This window comes from Sminthopsis crassicaudata, chromosome 3, assembly GCF_048593235.1.
Source record: "Sminthopsis crassicaudata isolate SCR6 chromosome 3, ASM4859323v1, whole genome shotgun sequence".
In the NCBI taxonomy this organism is placed as follows: domain Eukaryota; kingdom Metazoa; phylum Chordata; class Mammalia; order Dasyuromorphia; family Dasyuridae; genus Sminthopsis; species Sminthopsis crassicaudata.
Window position 1 is genome coordinate 2265055 of NC_133619.1, and position 14641 is coordinate 2279695.

At 60.1% G+C, this 14641-nt stretch overlaps 1 protein-coding gene across 1 annotated transcript; it reads left to right on the plus strand.

Moving 5' to 3' along the window:
* Window positions 1–1850: 1850 nt before the first annotated feature.
* Window positions 1851–11372, plus strand: LSG1 (large 60S subunit nuclear export GTPase 1). Its single transcript, XM_074297813.1, has 14 exons — window positions 1851–2037; window positions 2176–2302; window positions 2398–2518; window positions 2836–2922; window positions 3090–3176; window positions 3504–3564; window positions 4140–4316; window positions 5027–5443; window positions 6283–6384; window positions 6477–6620; window positions 6886–7009; window positions 7814–7893; window positions 8277–8447; window positions 8687–11372. Exons 1-14 carry the CDS (start codon window positions 1933–1935, stop codon window positions 8849–8851), a joined length of 1968 nt encoding a protein of 655 aa, XP_074153914.1. The 5' UTR covers window positions 1851–1932; the 3' UTR covers window positions 8852–11372.
* The last annotated feature ends 3269 nt before the right edge of the window (window positions 11373–14641 follow it).

A 14641-nucleotide genomic window follows, 5' to 3' on the forward strand; every position in this document is an offset into this window, starting at 1 on the left:
AGGTGAAGTGATTTGCTTAAGTTCATACAGCTAGGAAGTGTCTGAGGCCCAGATCTGAATCAGGAGCTCCCGCTCCGGGCCTGCCATCCGGGTTACCGTGCCACCTACCTGCCTGTGCAAGTTGATGGATTTGGTTGCAAAATCACGAGAGTAGAAAGTTCCCCAGCACTTATCTGGTTTTATCTGGCTTGTCACATTTGAACTCAGGAGCTCCTGACTAGAGGCCAGTGTCTGCGAACTGCTCCAGCTATCGGCCCCTCATCGGCCCCTCATCGGCCTGAGACTTGCAGACAGCCTCCCTGCCTGGGTCATTCAGAAATGTCGCAGCTATCCCCCACTCTGTTAGGGACGGTGTGTTCTCTTCAAAACCTGTGGTCTCCCTGGGGCTGCAAGTCCGGTTCCACAGTTCCCCAAACACTAACCCCAAGCTTACACTCGGTGCCGGATCCGGATGGGGAGCTTGGGTCAGCGCGGCCGGGGAGGGTCTCTCACTTGGAGGCAAAGGGGCAGCGTCTACTACCTGGGCTTCTCCCAGGCTCCTCCCCGCCCCCCAACCTCCTCCTTTCCCCTGCGGGGCCACAGCTTTGCTCCTCACCTAGATTGCCTTTCATTAAAGCCTTCCTTTTTGGCTAGCCGTCAAAAGTGAGGGCTCTCTGCCTGGGGGGTGAGACCAGCCATCCTCAGCGGGGGGGAGGGGCTCCAAAGCCAGAGACGGCCCAGACCCCGGCCCAGACCCCGGCCGCTGGAGACGTTGCCAAGACTTGTTCTGGGTCAGTGGGGACATTTTAGAGAAAACCCGAAATCTGAGGCGCTGAATCATCATCCCCAGGATGCGCCTTTCCCACCAAGCGCCGCAAGGAGGAAGAAGGGACGTTCCCACTTCTCCCGCACACGCCCCTCCCCCCTGGTCTCCACGGCCCGGTGACTGACAGGCCGTCCTTCTTCAGGTGTTCAAACTGCCCTGACTTCCCTCAAGACTCAGAGGACGTAGACAAGTCAGAATTTATGGGAAAACTTCAAAGTCTGAGACATCTCTTCGAACTATTTCACCGGAAGCCCGCAGGCCCTGGGAGAGAGGGGCTGTCATTGTCCCCATTTTACAGAGGGGGACACCGAGGCAGGGGCTAACACGGAAGAGCCCGAGGCTGGTTTCGGCCCGTCCCCCACAACCGGGATGACATTCCCCGGGCTGTCCCCGGGAGGCGTGTTTGTGTTCCCAGCCTCGGTGGGAGGGAAGGCCCCGCCGCGAGGGGCGCACAGGAAACCCGATAGCTGCTCGCTGACGGACCCTCCCCGGGCCTCAGTTTCCCCGCTGGGAAATCCTCTGGAAACTGCGCCCAACAGGGCCAGGCCGGGCGATGACGTAATGAATGATTTACATATTTAATTATTGGGACCGATTCTTTAATGTCACATGATCTTCATGGAATTCTTAAGTTGGACGTTTTGTCTGGAAGGTCTTCGCTACTGTAACCGTGAGGCTGCGGGACAGCGGGGAACGGAGCCGCAGTCACGTGGCAGAGGACGCGCTCGTGGCCCGCCTCCGTCGGGATCCGCCCCTTCCGCCGGTCCGGATCCTCTGAGCGGCCCCTTTCTGCCCGGAGCACGCGTTTCTCGCCGAGCCCCTCTGGCTGCGCACCGCATGGACTGTACCATTCCTCCTCAGGCCCGCAGGAGGAAGGGTCCATAGTCGCGGTGACTCCTCGGGAAACGTCTGCCCTCACGTGGCCCGGGACGCGTCCGGGAGGGTGGAAAGGCGCCGGCGGCTCCGGGGATCCGCCCCCTTTTAGTCTCTCTCCCCCCTGACTCTCGCTTGGACTCTTCCTCTAGTAACCACTTCCGCCGGTGGCCGCGCCTGCGCAGCAGATCTCCTAGCGCGGAGCCGCGCGGAGTTGGCGTGACTGGTGCCCGCGGGCCGCTTGGGGAGCGGACATGGGTCGGAAGCGGGTGTCGGGCGGCGGCGGGGTCGGCCTGGGACGGGCCCTCATCAAGGAGCGCAACCTGCAGAACCGGAGCCAGCGGCGGCGGGACCCGTGGGTGAGCTGGGGCGGCGCGGGCGAGCGCGGAGGGCGGGATCCGAACCCGGGGCCCCGCGATGGCGCAGCCGGAGCCCGGCCCGGGCGGGGGGGGGAGGGGGCCCGCGCTGTCGGGCTCTGACGGGCAGCCTCCCCCCAGCTGCACACGAAGGAGCTGGACGAAGGGGGCGCCTGGGGCCGCATGGACCCGCGCTCCATGACCGAGCCCACGGCGCTGGAGGAGTTCCTGGCCACGGCCGAGCTGGCGGGGACCGAGTTCGTGGCGGGTGAGTGCGGCGGGCGGGGGGGGGGGGGGGGGGAGAGGAAGGGGGGGCTCGTGGGGCCGCCCACTCGTGACCCCGGGTCTGCTCCTCCCCAACAGAGAAGCTGAACGTTCGCTTCGTCCCTCCCGAGGCCCGGACGGGGCTGCTGCCCCCGGAGGAGGAGCAGCGCGTGCAGGCGCTGCATCAGGAGCACCGCAGCGCCCTACGGATCCCCCGCAGGTGAGGCCGGCCGGGACCCCTCCCCCACGTTCCTCCTCCTCAGTGTCTCACCGCTCCTCCGTGCTCCCCACTGACCGCGCCCTCCCCCACGTCCCTCCTCCTCTGTCTCACCCGCTCCTCCGTGCTCCCCACTGACAGGTGTCCTCCCCCACGTCCCTCCTCCTCTGTCTCACCCGCTCCTCCGTGCTCCCCACTGACGGCGCCCTCCCCCACAGCCTCCCTCCTGTCTCACCCACTCCTTCGTGCTCCCCACTGACAGGTGTCCTCCCCCACGTCCCTCCTCCTCTGTCTCACCCGCTCCTCCGTGCTCCCCACAGACCCCCGTGGGACCAGGGCACCAGCACCGAGAAGCTGCAGCAGGCTGAGAGGGAGAACTTTCTGGAGTGGAGGCGGCAGCTCGGGCGGTCAGTGGGGGGGGGAAGTATCCATTTGTGTGTTGGGGGGAAGGCTGGGGGGGGCTGAGTGTATTAGGAAGGGCGTGCTCTGGTAGCCCGGACTCTGTCTAGAAGCGCTGGCAGCTTTGCCACACACCTGGGCACGCCCGGGACTCACCTTCTCCTTCTAAAGCCAGGCTGGAAGAGGAGCAAAACCTGATTCTCACCCCATTTGAAAGAAACCTGGACTTCTGGCGCCAGCTCTGGAGGGTCATCGAGAGGAGGTGGGTCGGGGTCCCGGCCTGGCGCGTGGTGCTCTCGTGGAAGGGGAGACAAGACGCCACGGGCACCCCCAGGGCCGAGCGCTTTGGGGGGAGGTCCCCTTCTGCTCAGGGCATAGTGGACTTTGTGCTGATTCACAGTGGAGGGGGGGCTGGCCACACAGAGAAGTGGACAGCTCTGTCTGGTTAGTGAGCCCCCTGCTGGAGAGGCCCCGGGCAGTGCAGCCTTTCCTTCCGCCTGCTTCTGAGATCGGGGCAGCCCCTGGGCTGAGCTAAGGGCTCCGAGGGGGCCGCGGGCCCGACTGTCACCTCTGCTTGTTTGTTCCCCAGTGACGTCGTCGTTCAGATAGTGGACGCTCGCAATCCCCTCCTGTTTCGTTGCGAAGACTTGGTGAGTGCCCCTGAGGGAGGCTTGCTCCGGCGGGACTCCTGAGAGGAGCGGGTTCTGGGCCCGGCCCCGAGACCGCTTCCTGTACCCAGGCTCGGGTCAGTCGGACCCAGGGCCAGAGCTGATCGGTGGTGTCCTCCTGTCGGCGGGGTGCCCATCTCTGTCCCACTCACTTCCTTGGTGTCTCCTGGGCTGCCACGACCCTGTTTGCCTCGCTCTGCGCCCGCCTCGCCCTTGCTCAGATGTGTCCCCGAGGTTCCAGCTGCCCCCATGGTTCGGGAAGGTTGCTGCCGAGCCGCATGGTCATCTCAACAACCCGTCCTTCATGGGCTCTGGTTTAGGGCACGGTTGCGCACAAAGTCCCTTTTAAGGCTTAAAAAACAGAGTTCCGGTCCCGTGGGTGTGCAGGGCCGAAGGTGATGGCAGGCTCTGCTCCTGCCCGTGAGATGGGCTCTCCCTGTGCTCGGGGGTCACTGCCTCCGGGCTTCCCCAGAGAAACGAGGGGGGAGGACAGATAGAGTTCCCGTTCCCTGTGAGTCTGCACCTTTGCCCCCTCCCAACAAGCTTGGTTTTCCTAGGAGCGCTACGTGAAGGAAGTCAGCAGAGAAAAGGAAAACGTGATTCTGATCAACAAGGCCGACCTCCTGACGGAGGAGCAGCGCCGCGCCTGGGCCGGGTTCTTCGAGCGAGAAGGCGTGAAAGTGATTTTCTGGTCCGCTCTGGCTGAAGGTGTCCGGCTGGACCCGAGATCAAAGGTAGCCGGGGAGCGGCCTCGGGGCTGTCAGGGCGGGACACAGGAAAGGGGGGCTGTGTCTGTTTCACTTTAGACCTCCTGCAGGGAAGGTGCCCCCCCACAGAGCTGACACCACCAAAGCCCACCCCGCTTTGACATCTCGGGTTTCTTCCTCGGCTGTCTCCTTCCATAGAATGTTTGGTAGAAGCAGGTTCCTGGGGCCCTCCCTGCTCTTTCGAGCCCTTGGGGGCTGTTCTGTCTATCAGACTCCCTTCTCTGTCCCTTCCTCCTCTTCAGGCTGGCCCTCGGTGCCTTTCCCCGCGCCCTTTTTCAGACCCTCTTTCCCTTGATTTCCGGAAGGTCCATCCCCAGGCCCAGGGCACGGCCCCTTCCCTGTTATAGACACCAGCGGGGTTGGGCCGGTCTCTGACCAGGAGCCCAGAACCACAAGTGGATTCATGGATTAGGATTAACTTGGGCCACGTAGCAGCCGCTGGCCCCCAGCTCCTTTACTAACAGCAGCAGAATCCAAGGCCCGCCAGAACCGGGGACCTTTGTCTGAGTCGGACTCAGGCTCAAGAACAGGAGATTCTGCTGGCTCCCACTCAAGAACCAGTTTGGTTCTTCAGTCTGGCCTTTGTCTAGGAGAGGGATGGAGGAATTGGGATTTATGGTTTGTAGTTCTCTCCGCTGATCCTTTTTCAGTTTCTTGGGGCTTTTTCATTTGGACAGGAACCAGCTGAGAGCTCTGAAGAGGCCGAAGACTGGGAAGATGGGGTGGAAAGCATGGAGAGGGATGAGGCCCCGGGGGGTGGACGGCAGCCCTCCAGTGAGGAAGAGGATGAGGATGAAGATGAGGACGGGAGCGACTGGATGAGTGAAGGAGGAGACAGTGAATATGAGGACTGTCCTGAGGACGATGACCACTGGCAGACGTGCTCCGAGGACGATGGCAGCCACGAAGCAGAGTCCTCCAGCCAGAGATGGCAGGAAAATAGAGCGAGCGGCAGCCTGGAGCAGGAGCCGCGGGGCAGCAGTGCCCGCGTGCAGAATGACCACCATCTTGTGGAAAAGCAGGAATTACTGGACCTCTTCAAAGAGATGCATTCTGGGAAGAAGGTCAAGGAGGGGCAGCTCACCGTGGGGCTGGTGAGTGGCTGTCTGGTCCAGCTTCTCCAAAGACACACCCCCACCCCCACCATCACCAAGGGTCTAAAAATAAAGTGGGGGCTGATGGGAAGCCAGGCTGAGCCTGACTTGGGCACATGCCCATCACAATTAGGGATTTCTAAGGAAATGAACCTCCAGGAAGGAGAGGCCCTTGAGAGAGGGGCTCCTGCTTGATGGGGGAAGCCCCCAGGAGATGTGAGCTGGGCACGTGGCCCCACAAAGCACCTGTTCATTGACCAGCAGCAATGTGACTGCCAAGGAGTCCCAGGGTGTGAGGCGCACAAAGGGCCACAGCCCCTGCTTGTAGGGAGGGGGCCTGACCTTGTAACTGTGGTGTTCTGGGAGACGGTTAGGAAATTTTCCAAACTATTGGGAAACTGAGGCACAGAGAAGTCCATTGCCTTTGCCAGAGTCACACAGCTGGTGTCTGATGTGAGATTCCAGCTCCAGCCACTATCCAGAGGGGAAGAAGGGAGGGAGCTCCTTCCAGGGATGAGGGCCACTTGGGCCAAGGGGCCTGGGCTCCATGGGAAAGGCGGCCAGAGGGTCAGGCTGGTCCCGTCCAGGGTTGGGAAGTGGGGTGTTGGGCAATGAGAGGGGCAGCTGGGCTAGGCAGCACCCACTGCCTGCCTTTCATTTAGCTGGCTCACGGCCTGGATCTTGAGGGAGCCAGGTGAGCCTCCGAGGACTCCCAGAAGTGAGTGTGGAAGAACTGGTTTCTTGGGCCCCTTCGTGAAGCCCAGTGCCCGCTGGGGGCCAGGCTGGGGCGGAGAGCCCGTTCTGGGTCTGGTTCCGGCTCAGGTCCTTCCTCCCTCCAGGTGGGGTACCCCAACGTAGGAAAGAGCTCCACCATCAACACCATCTTTGGGAACAAGAAGGTGTCTGTGTCGGCCACGCCCGGACACACCAAACACTTCCAGGTAGGCCCAGGGACTGCGCACCCTCTGCCCTCTGCCCTCTGCCCTGCTCGCTCCTGGCCGGCAGCCACTTCCTCCTTGGGCTTTCCTTTCAGACGCTCTACGTGGAGCCCGGCCTGTGTCTGTGCGACTGTCCCGGCCTGGTGATGCCCTCCTTCATCTCCACCAAGGCCCAGATGATCTGCTGTGGGATTCTGCCCATCGACCAGATGAGAGACCACGTGCCCCCCATCTCTCTCATATCCTTTCTTCTTCCAGGGGGCGGGTCTGAGGGGTGTGGGCTATTCATGGAGCAAGGGCCCCCCTCCCACTAGCTGTCTGCCCCTTGGGAGACGCTGAGCTCCAGGGGCCGTGGCCTTGATGTCACAGTGGCCGCAGAGCACGGGGCCCCTGGGGATGCCTGACCTTGGGGTCAGATCCAGCCAGGGTGTCATTGCCCCACTCCAGGGCATGGGGGGGGCGGGGCAGGCACAAAGCTGCAGTTTGCTTCCTTTACCAACTTACATTTGCCAGAACATCCCAAGACACGTCCTGGAGGCGACCTATGGGATTCATATCATACGGCCCCGAGAAGACGAAGACCCCAACCGGGCGCCCACCTCAGAGGAGCTGCTGACGGCTTATGGCAGTGAGTTCTGGGTGTGCCCACTGTGGGTGGAGGGACCGAGCGAGGGAGGCGGTAAAGCTGGGCCAGAGCTCCGGTCCTGACCCTGACCCTGACCCTTGCCACTCTTGCAAAGTTAGGAGAAATCCTTCTGGAAGTTCCCAGCGTGATAGGGACAGTCTGTGTCCCGCCAGAATTATTGGGGTTTGGGTACCATGGGAGCCTCCTCCCTTCTCTTGGGATGGTTTTTATTTTTATATGTTTTGGGGGGAGACTGACAAGGAGATGAGTGGCCAGAGCTTCCTCCAGGCCCCCCCAAGTCTGTTGGCCCAGTCCTGTGCCCACCAGACTCCCACACAGGCCAGATAGTGCCCATGTCGTGGGTGAACTCTCCCTGCATCTGTTCCGATTCAGGGGAAGCACGGTGTCTGGAGCAGCCCTCTATAGACTCCCAAGCTGGCAGGGATAGGGGGCATTTTCTCGGGCCCTTAGGGGCTTTTGGGGGGTGGCAGGAAGGATAGCACAGATGTGCCAGTCACTGAAGATTTGGGGGTGGTTAGAGCAGAATATGGGGGAGGGAACTTGGGGCTTCCAGGCTGCTTGCGCTGCTTGACTTTGGGGCCCTGGCGCTCCTGCCCTGGGCCCTTCCATTCTTTGGGGCCTCCATTGGGAGGCGGGCAGCTTGCTGCTGAGGGAGCGGGTCTGTGCTGGTACTCTGCTGGGTACCCTCAGGCAGGGTCCTTGGTCATAGGGCTGGAGGTCTCAGAAGCCTGTGGGAGGGTTCCCGGCCTGACTCTCTCTCCTCAGCCCCTGGGTTTTTTTTCTCAGGCATGAGGGGGTTCATGACTGCCCATGGACAGCCTGACCAGCCCCGAGCTGCTCGCTACATTCTGAAGGACTACGTGCGGGTAAGGGGGCTCTGCTGGGCCCCTTTGCATCCTGTTTGATGCCCACTAACCCCATGGGTGCCCATCAGAGAGGCCAGGACAGGGGCTGGGAACCAGCTACCTAAAAGGAGTGCCCTGGGCTCCCTGTGGGGGAGCTGAGTCTGGGGTGGGCAAGCATGTCCTGAAGCCCGACGTGGTGGCTGGACGGGGCCAGTGACTGCTGTCTGGGCTGGCGCTTCTCGAATTCAAGTTTTCGAGAGGAGACGTGGGGTGTGCAGATCGTGGAAAGCTCCCCTGGGCCTGTTGGGGGAGGGCTGGGCTGGTGCTATGGACATTTGGGTCCCCGCTGGAGCGCCCAGGGATCCGGGGCCGGCCGGAGCTCAGTCTGACTCTTGGTTCTCTAGGGCAAGCTGCTGTATTGCCACCCTCCTCCCGGCATTGAGCCCGCAGACTTTCAGCCACAGCATGAGAAACTGAGGCGCAGCCGGAGGCGCCCAGAGGCACAGCCACCGCCCCTGAGCCACCCCAAGGCCAAGCAGATCGAGAACGTGGTCGACCGAGCCTTTTTCCACCAAGTAAGATAGCGAGGGGCTGTCCTGGTGTGTGCGCTCAGTGTGGGGGCTTGTTTGGGGGTGGGGGAGTCGGGAGAAGAGCCAGCACTGGGGGCATTGGTGGCAGCCCCAGGATGGCTTGGCCTTGTGAGGTAGGGGGCAGCTCTGGCCATTGCCCCCCAGTCCATGTCCCCTCGGGTCCCTTGGCAGTGCCCACAAACTCCCCCCACATCTCAGTCTGACACGCAGCTTCTTGCTCCCAGGAGAATGTGCGGGCGCTGACCAGGGGCGTGCAGGCCGTGATGGGCCACAGGCCTGGGGGTGCCCCTGCCGGCCATACCGCGGGCCCTGGGAAGCCCTGGAAGAAACACGGCAACCGCAACAAAAGGGAGAAGGTCCGCAGGGTCACCAGGCACTTGGACGCCTGAGCGAGGCCTAGCAGGTGCCTACGGACGCCTCCCCAGGGGGAGCGAAGGCTCGAGGCTGGCCCTGCCAAAGGAACCTGGTCCTCCTCCCTCCTGGCCCATGTGGCCAGAAGCCAAAGCTTGTTGGTGGCCAGTGCCCCTGCCAAGAGGGTTGGGGCTGCTGCCTTGGGAACCACCGGCTTTGTGGCGAGTAAACGATGCACAGATAGATGGATGAAGGAACGAGGGAATGATGGGAGATGAGGGTCTGGTGCCACCTCCCCACCCCCACACACATTCTGTACTTTGAAAAGCCAGAGGGATGTTTTTGGAAGTGAATGTGGAAGCACGCTGGGGCCAGGGCCACATCCCCACGGGAGCTTGGCAGATCTGGCCGTTGGCCCCCAGTGGATGGTGCCTTCGTGAATGCCGGGTCACCTTTCTGTCCTACCTCTGGGGCCTGCAACTCTTACCAACGCTCCTGGCTGAGCCTTTCAGCTTGGGGGCTCGGCAGGTGGCAGTGTCCTGCCAGGAAAGGTCGCAGAGATGTGGCTGCCAAGGAGAGCAGTGGGCAAAGGAAGGAGTCTTGAAGCACCCCCGGCCCAGCCCCCTCCTCCAGAGGAAGGGGAGGAACAAGGAAGTGCCTGCAAGTGCCAGTGCCTTGAGATAAGCCCTGGCCCCAGGGACAGATGGCACAGGTTCCCATCTACCACAGATCTCTGTCTAAAGGCTGCCCTTGGTCCCCCCAGCCTCCGGGTCTCTGCATTATGTGGAGCCTCCTCAGCTCACAGTCCAGGAGGTTGGGAGGAAACATGATTGAGTCTTGAATCCAGGTCTCATGATCTTGCCATTAGGGGTGTCCTCAAAACGAGCACTTCTGGGGGGTGGAGGCCCAACCCAGGGGCAGGAATGGGGAGAGAAAAAGACCGGGCAAGGATTTCTCAGGTTCAGGGTCCCAGGGCTAAGACAGGCTGCCAGTGGGGCCCAATCAGCCCCAGTTGCAGACCCAGCCTCTTGCCCATGTTGGATATTGACCCAGATGTCCTGTTCTCATCCCGAAGGGCTGGAGGGGGAGCCTAGAGCCCAGAGTGTGGGCAGGCTGGCTATTTCAGAGCTAGGGGCATCATGGGCCAAATGTGGGGATGCCAAGGGCGACAAAAGCCAGGCTGCCACCCTGCCCCCTCAGTACCTTTCTGGTCCGGTTCATGGGTGTCCCCACCTGGGTGGCCCACTCCCCTTTGGGTGCTAAGGCTCAGGAGGCCTCAAGTTGTCCCTTTGGGGCTTCCACCACTGAGCCTAGTGGGGGCCGCAGACACTGCCTCATTGGACAGATGAGAAAACCGTCCATGGTGCTCACCACATTGACATGGTGGATGGACCCGGGAGTCACCCCAGACCTGCTGGCTCCTACCCCAGCGCCACCCTCATGCCCCCTAACAGTAACCTTTGACGTATGTGGAGGCAGAGAGGGCATCTCTAGCGCCCAAGCTTCTCAGGAGATATGTGCCCCGCTCTTTCAGCCAATGCCTCGGGCATAGATGAGGCCTTCTGGAGCTGGCAATGTCGTGTTCAGCTGGAGGCGCCCTCTGCCAGCGGTCAGCCTGAGTGCTCCAGGGTACCCCTGAGAGCAGCTTAAAGTTTAATATGTCTGTTCGTTAAAAAAAAAAAAAAAAAAAAAAAAAAAGGTTCCCTCCTTGTTCTCCCCTAGAGATTAAGCAAGTTGAATCTTTGCTTCTTTCCCTTTAATTGTTCTTAAAGGAAGGTATGGCCCCTTAGATATTTGGTGCTTAATTATTGAGCATCTGCTGGATACAAAGTGCTGTGCCCAGGGAGAGAGAACAGAAAGATATGGGAAATCAGGTGCTCTCTGGACCCTCCAGGCACAGCTGGAGAGCTTTCAGGCTGACTATTTGACATGGGCAGTAGGAGAGTGCCCGATTGAACTGCTGGCATCAGGGGCATAGGTGCCCAGGCTGTTATCCTGCAGATAATCTGTCGGAATGATTGGAATGGGGAAGGTTTTGTCCCATTGCGGTGACTGACTTGTCTTGGAATGGAAGAGGGCTTTCTCCCTTAAGGAAGTGAGTCCCATAGAGATGACCCTAGAAGATTGTCCAGAGTGCACTGCACTTCAACCAGAAGGACCGGTTAAAAAGGGATTGCCCTCTTTGTCAACAGTCTTTTTTCTTTTTCTTTTTTTTTTTTTTTTTTTTTTTTTTTTTTAACATTTTCATTTTGAACTTAAAAAATTAAAAAACCCATTTCCATGTATGTAGCACACCCATCAAAAGAACCCAAAAACAAACCATGAATTTCCACTTCATTCAATTTTTCCAAAACTAATAAACACCTTATTTTCAATGCTAGCCTGCTCTTCTGGGCTCCCTTCCGAATTTCCTTTTCTCTGCTGTGCACTTTATTCTGCCCTCATAAAGGCTGCCTTGGCTAAAACCCCTCCATTAACACTTCGTTTATCAGTTCTTTCTCTGGCTGAAGGTAACATCTTTATGAGTGATTTGATTATTAAAGACCCTTCTTAGAACAATATAGCTGTTCCTGTGTACATCATTCTCTGGGTTACTCTTGGTCACTTCCATTATTTCACACAAGTCTTTTTAATCAAACCAATGTGTTTCTAGCAGCACAGTATTGTTCTGTCCCAAGAGAGTCCTTTCGGGTGAGTGCCTGGAAGGGGGCTCCTGGGCCCTCTGCTCCTGGGGGGTGGGCAAAGGAGGGAGGGCTGGGAAGACACGACTAAGGTGGAAAGTCAGAAAGTGATCCTGTCACTGGAAGTGACCTGCCTGTGAGATAGTCATCAGTACATTATGTGATGGGTCAGACAGGCCTGGGCAGAGCCTGGCAGACGGCTCCGCTGCCCTTGTCCCCTTGGGAGGCTAAGTAACATAGCTCCAAGTCACTAACCTCCAACACCCTAGAGGAGAGCCTGTTTTCCTATAGTACAAGTTCCTTCTTGCCTTTGACCCTTCAGGGAGTTCTGACTTGGGGGGAAGGAGTGGAACCTCAGCAGCTTGGGATTGGGAAAGGGGCAGTGCCATTGGAGAGTAGGAGTTCTTACAGGGCCAATGAAGTGGGCTCGGGCTTTCAGGTGCCCCAGGTGGCTGTTGCCATGAGGTGGCCACGTCCCTTACCAGGCTCCCTCTGCCCTGTGGTCTCCCACCCCATGTTTGCTTTTTGTTTTGCCATCCCACTTTTTAGGAAGGTTGAATTCCTGCTTTTTTCCCTTTCATGCTCTGGACCCGGCTCGGCCCACTTTATCCCTGAGCATGTGGGGAACTGAATAAGAGAATCAGCAGAGGACAGGCCCTGGCATTCTAGGGTCTGCTGAACTGTGCCATGCAGCACCCCCGTCTCCCAATCAGCCCAGACAAATGCCAAATTCAGGGGTGCTTGGAGCTTCCCTAACTGAAGTGACTCCAGATATTCTGGCGCTCCCCTATTTCCCAGAGCCAAGGTCTAGCAAGCAGTGCCCGAGCTGGGCATAACAACAATGCTTTGCACTCAGGATGCCATCAGCCTCGGGCAAATTGTATTTCTTGGGCCAGCGGCAAGTGTTTTCTGAGGCATCTAGCTCCCGTTTCCCAGGGCGGTCCATCCCGTGTTCACAGCCCGTTTTGACAGGGACCACCCTCCTGTTCCATCACAGAACTTGTTCTGCGCCCCTCGGGGTGGCCAGGACCCCAAGACTTGAGACAATACTGTTCCCACAGACAAGTGGGAACATTAACTCAAGACCTAAACGTCACTCTATCCCACTTGTGGTATGTAAGACCTGCCCTTGGGGACATGACTTCCATTTGCAAATATCATTTCCCCACTCTGAAATTCGTTAAACTTCTGTTTGCCTGCTGACTCTCTCTGGCTCCTGGCTCCAGCCGCCCACGGTTAGAGCCTGGTTCGGGTCCAGTTGCCCACCTCCCCTCCCAATCTTTCTTAATCTTTCGCCCTTACCTCCCTGGCATTTGCAACCTGGGAACACTGATCTCCCTGCTCTTCCCGAAGCAGAGCTCTAAATCTCCAGCCCCCTGGCCGTATCCCCTGCTTGGCATGCTGTCACCATCTCTTGGCTTCCCTGAAGTCCCAGCATCCCCAAGGAGCCTTTCCCCGTCCCTCTTCATCCTCATGCTCGCTTCTCTCGGTCATTTCCAGTTTATCCTTCGATGGTCTGTTGGTATCTAGCTGTTCGGATGTGGTCTTGCTCCCAGTCCCCTTTTGAGATGGAGCTGGTGGAAACCCCGGCCTCTGGCATCGCCTTTCTTTGTGTCCCTGGCACTTGGCACAGTGGCTGGCGCACAGTAGGTGCCTGCTAAATGTCGGCTGCCTCCCTGAGTTCCTGTGTTTGCCCACGAGACATGGGTCACTGCTGGGGCCCGCTGGTCTCCCTGGTCCGGGGCTTGGCTCCCCAGAAGCCCTTTCACCAAACAATGGCCCTGAGGAGAACATTGCCAGGAAACCGATGCTTTTGAGGGAGGGTTTTTCTTTTCAGTTTTGACGCCAGGTTTTTTCCCAGGGTGGCTCTGGTTTGTAGCCAGGGTGGGCCATCTCTTCCTGCTGGTACTTCCCGTGGGGGAAGGGAGCTGGCCCAAATGGCTCGGTAGAGAATGAAAGCAAGGCCTGAGAGCCCCCTGCTGACACAAGGGCTGCCCCGGGAGCTCTGCCCCGTGCCCAGGAGCCACGGGGCAGCCTCGTGACGGAGCGCCTCTTGCCAGGCCGTTGGGGGTCTGTTAGAAGGAATGACTGTTGGGGGCCTCTGGGGAGCCCAGGAATGAAATGTCCGGCCAGGCTGGCCGAGTGAGCTGAAGTTGCCTGGTGGGGCGTCCGGTCTCTTCCTGTTGTTGTTCGCTCCTCTCACTCACGTCCGGCTCTTCTTGGCCCCACTTGGGGCTTTCCCGGGGAGGGATTCGAGGTGGGCCAGCTCATTTTACCGATGAAGAATCTGGGGCAAGCAGGTGACTTGGCCAGGGTCACCCACAAAGTGTCTAAGGTCAGATTGGAACTCAGGAAGTCTTCCTGGCTCCAGGTCAGGCGCTCTCCACGGTCCCACCTGGCTGCCCCTTCCCAGGGGCTAGACACGTTCCCCCACAGCCCTTGCTCTTTCCCTTTCCACCCCCTTGGCTGACGCTCTTGCTTGGTCTCTCACCGCCTCTTCCTGGCACAGTGGCCTCCCGTCCCTACTCCTCACAGCACGGGCCACAAGCCTGCCAGATACTCCTTCCCTCAAGAAGCTTCACTGGCTCTCTCCGGACTTCCAAGTTCCTTCCCTCCGGGCTCCGGCCTCCTTTGCTGGAGCGCCTGGGGGGGAAGGGGCGACGAGAAGGGGGAGGGCCAGAAGCCCGCCCCAGCCCTGCAGGGGCCGCCCCGCCCTGGCCTGCTTTCCCCGGACTTGGCGAGCTGCCCTTTGGGCCCGAAACCCGAAGAGATCCAAAAAGCCGTTTCCCACCGGCCGCGCTGCCCTCCCCGCTCTGCGGCCTGAAGCCGCGGCCTTTCCGGCTGGGCCCACTAGAGGGCGCCGCCGCCGCGCCCGCCGGATCCCGAACAATAGGTGAAGCCGCAGGCAGCGATTGTTACAAAGTAACTCTTGCTCTGCTCGGAGGGCGGCCGAGCCTGGCCCTCCGCCCGCTGCCCGCCGCCCTCCGCCCGCTGCCCGCCGCCCGCCGCCCGCTGCCGCCGCCGCTGCCCTCCGCCCGCCGCCCGCTGCCCGCCGCCCGCTGCCCGCCGCCCGCTGCCCGCCGCCCGCCGCCGCCGCCGCTGCCCTCCGCCCGCTGCCCGCTGCCCGCCGCCGCCGCCCCGCCCGGT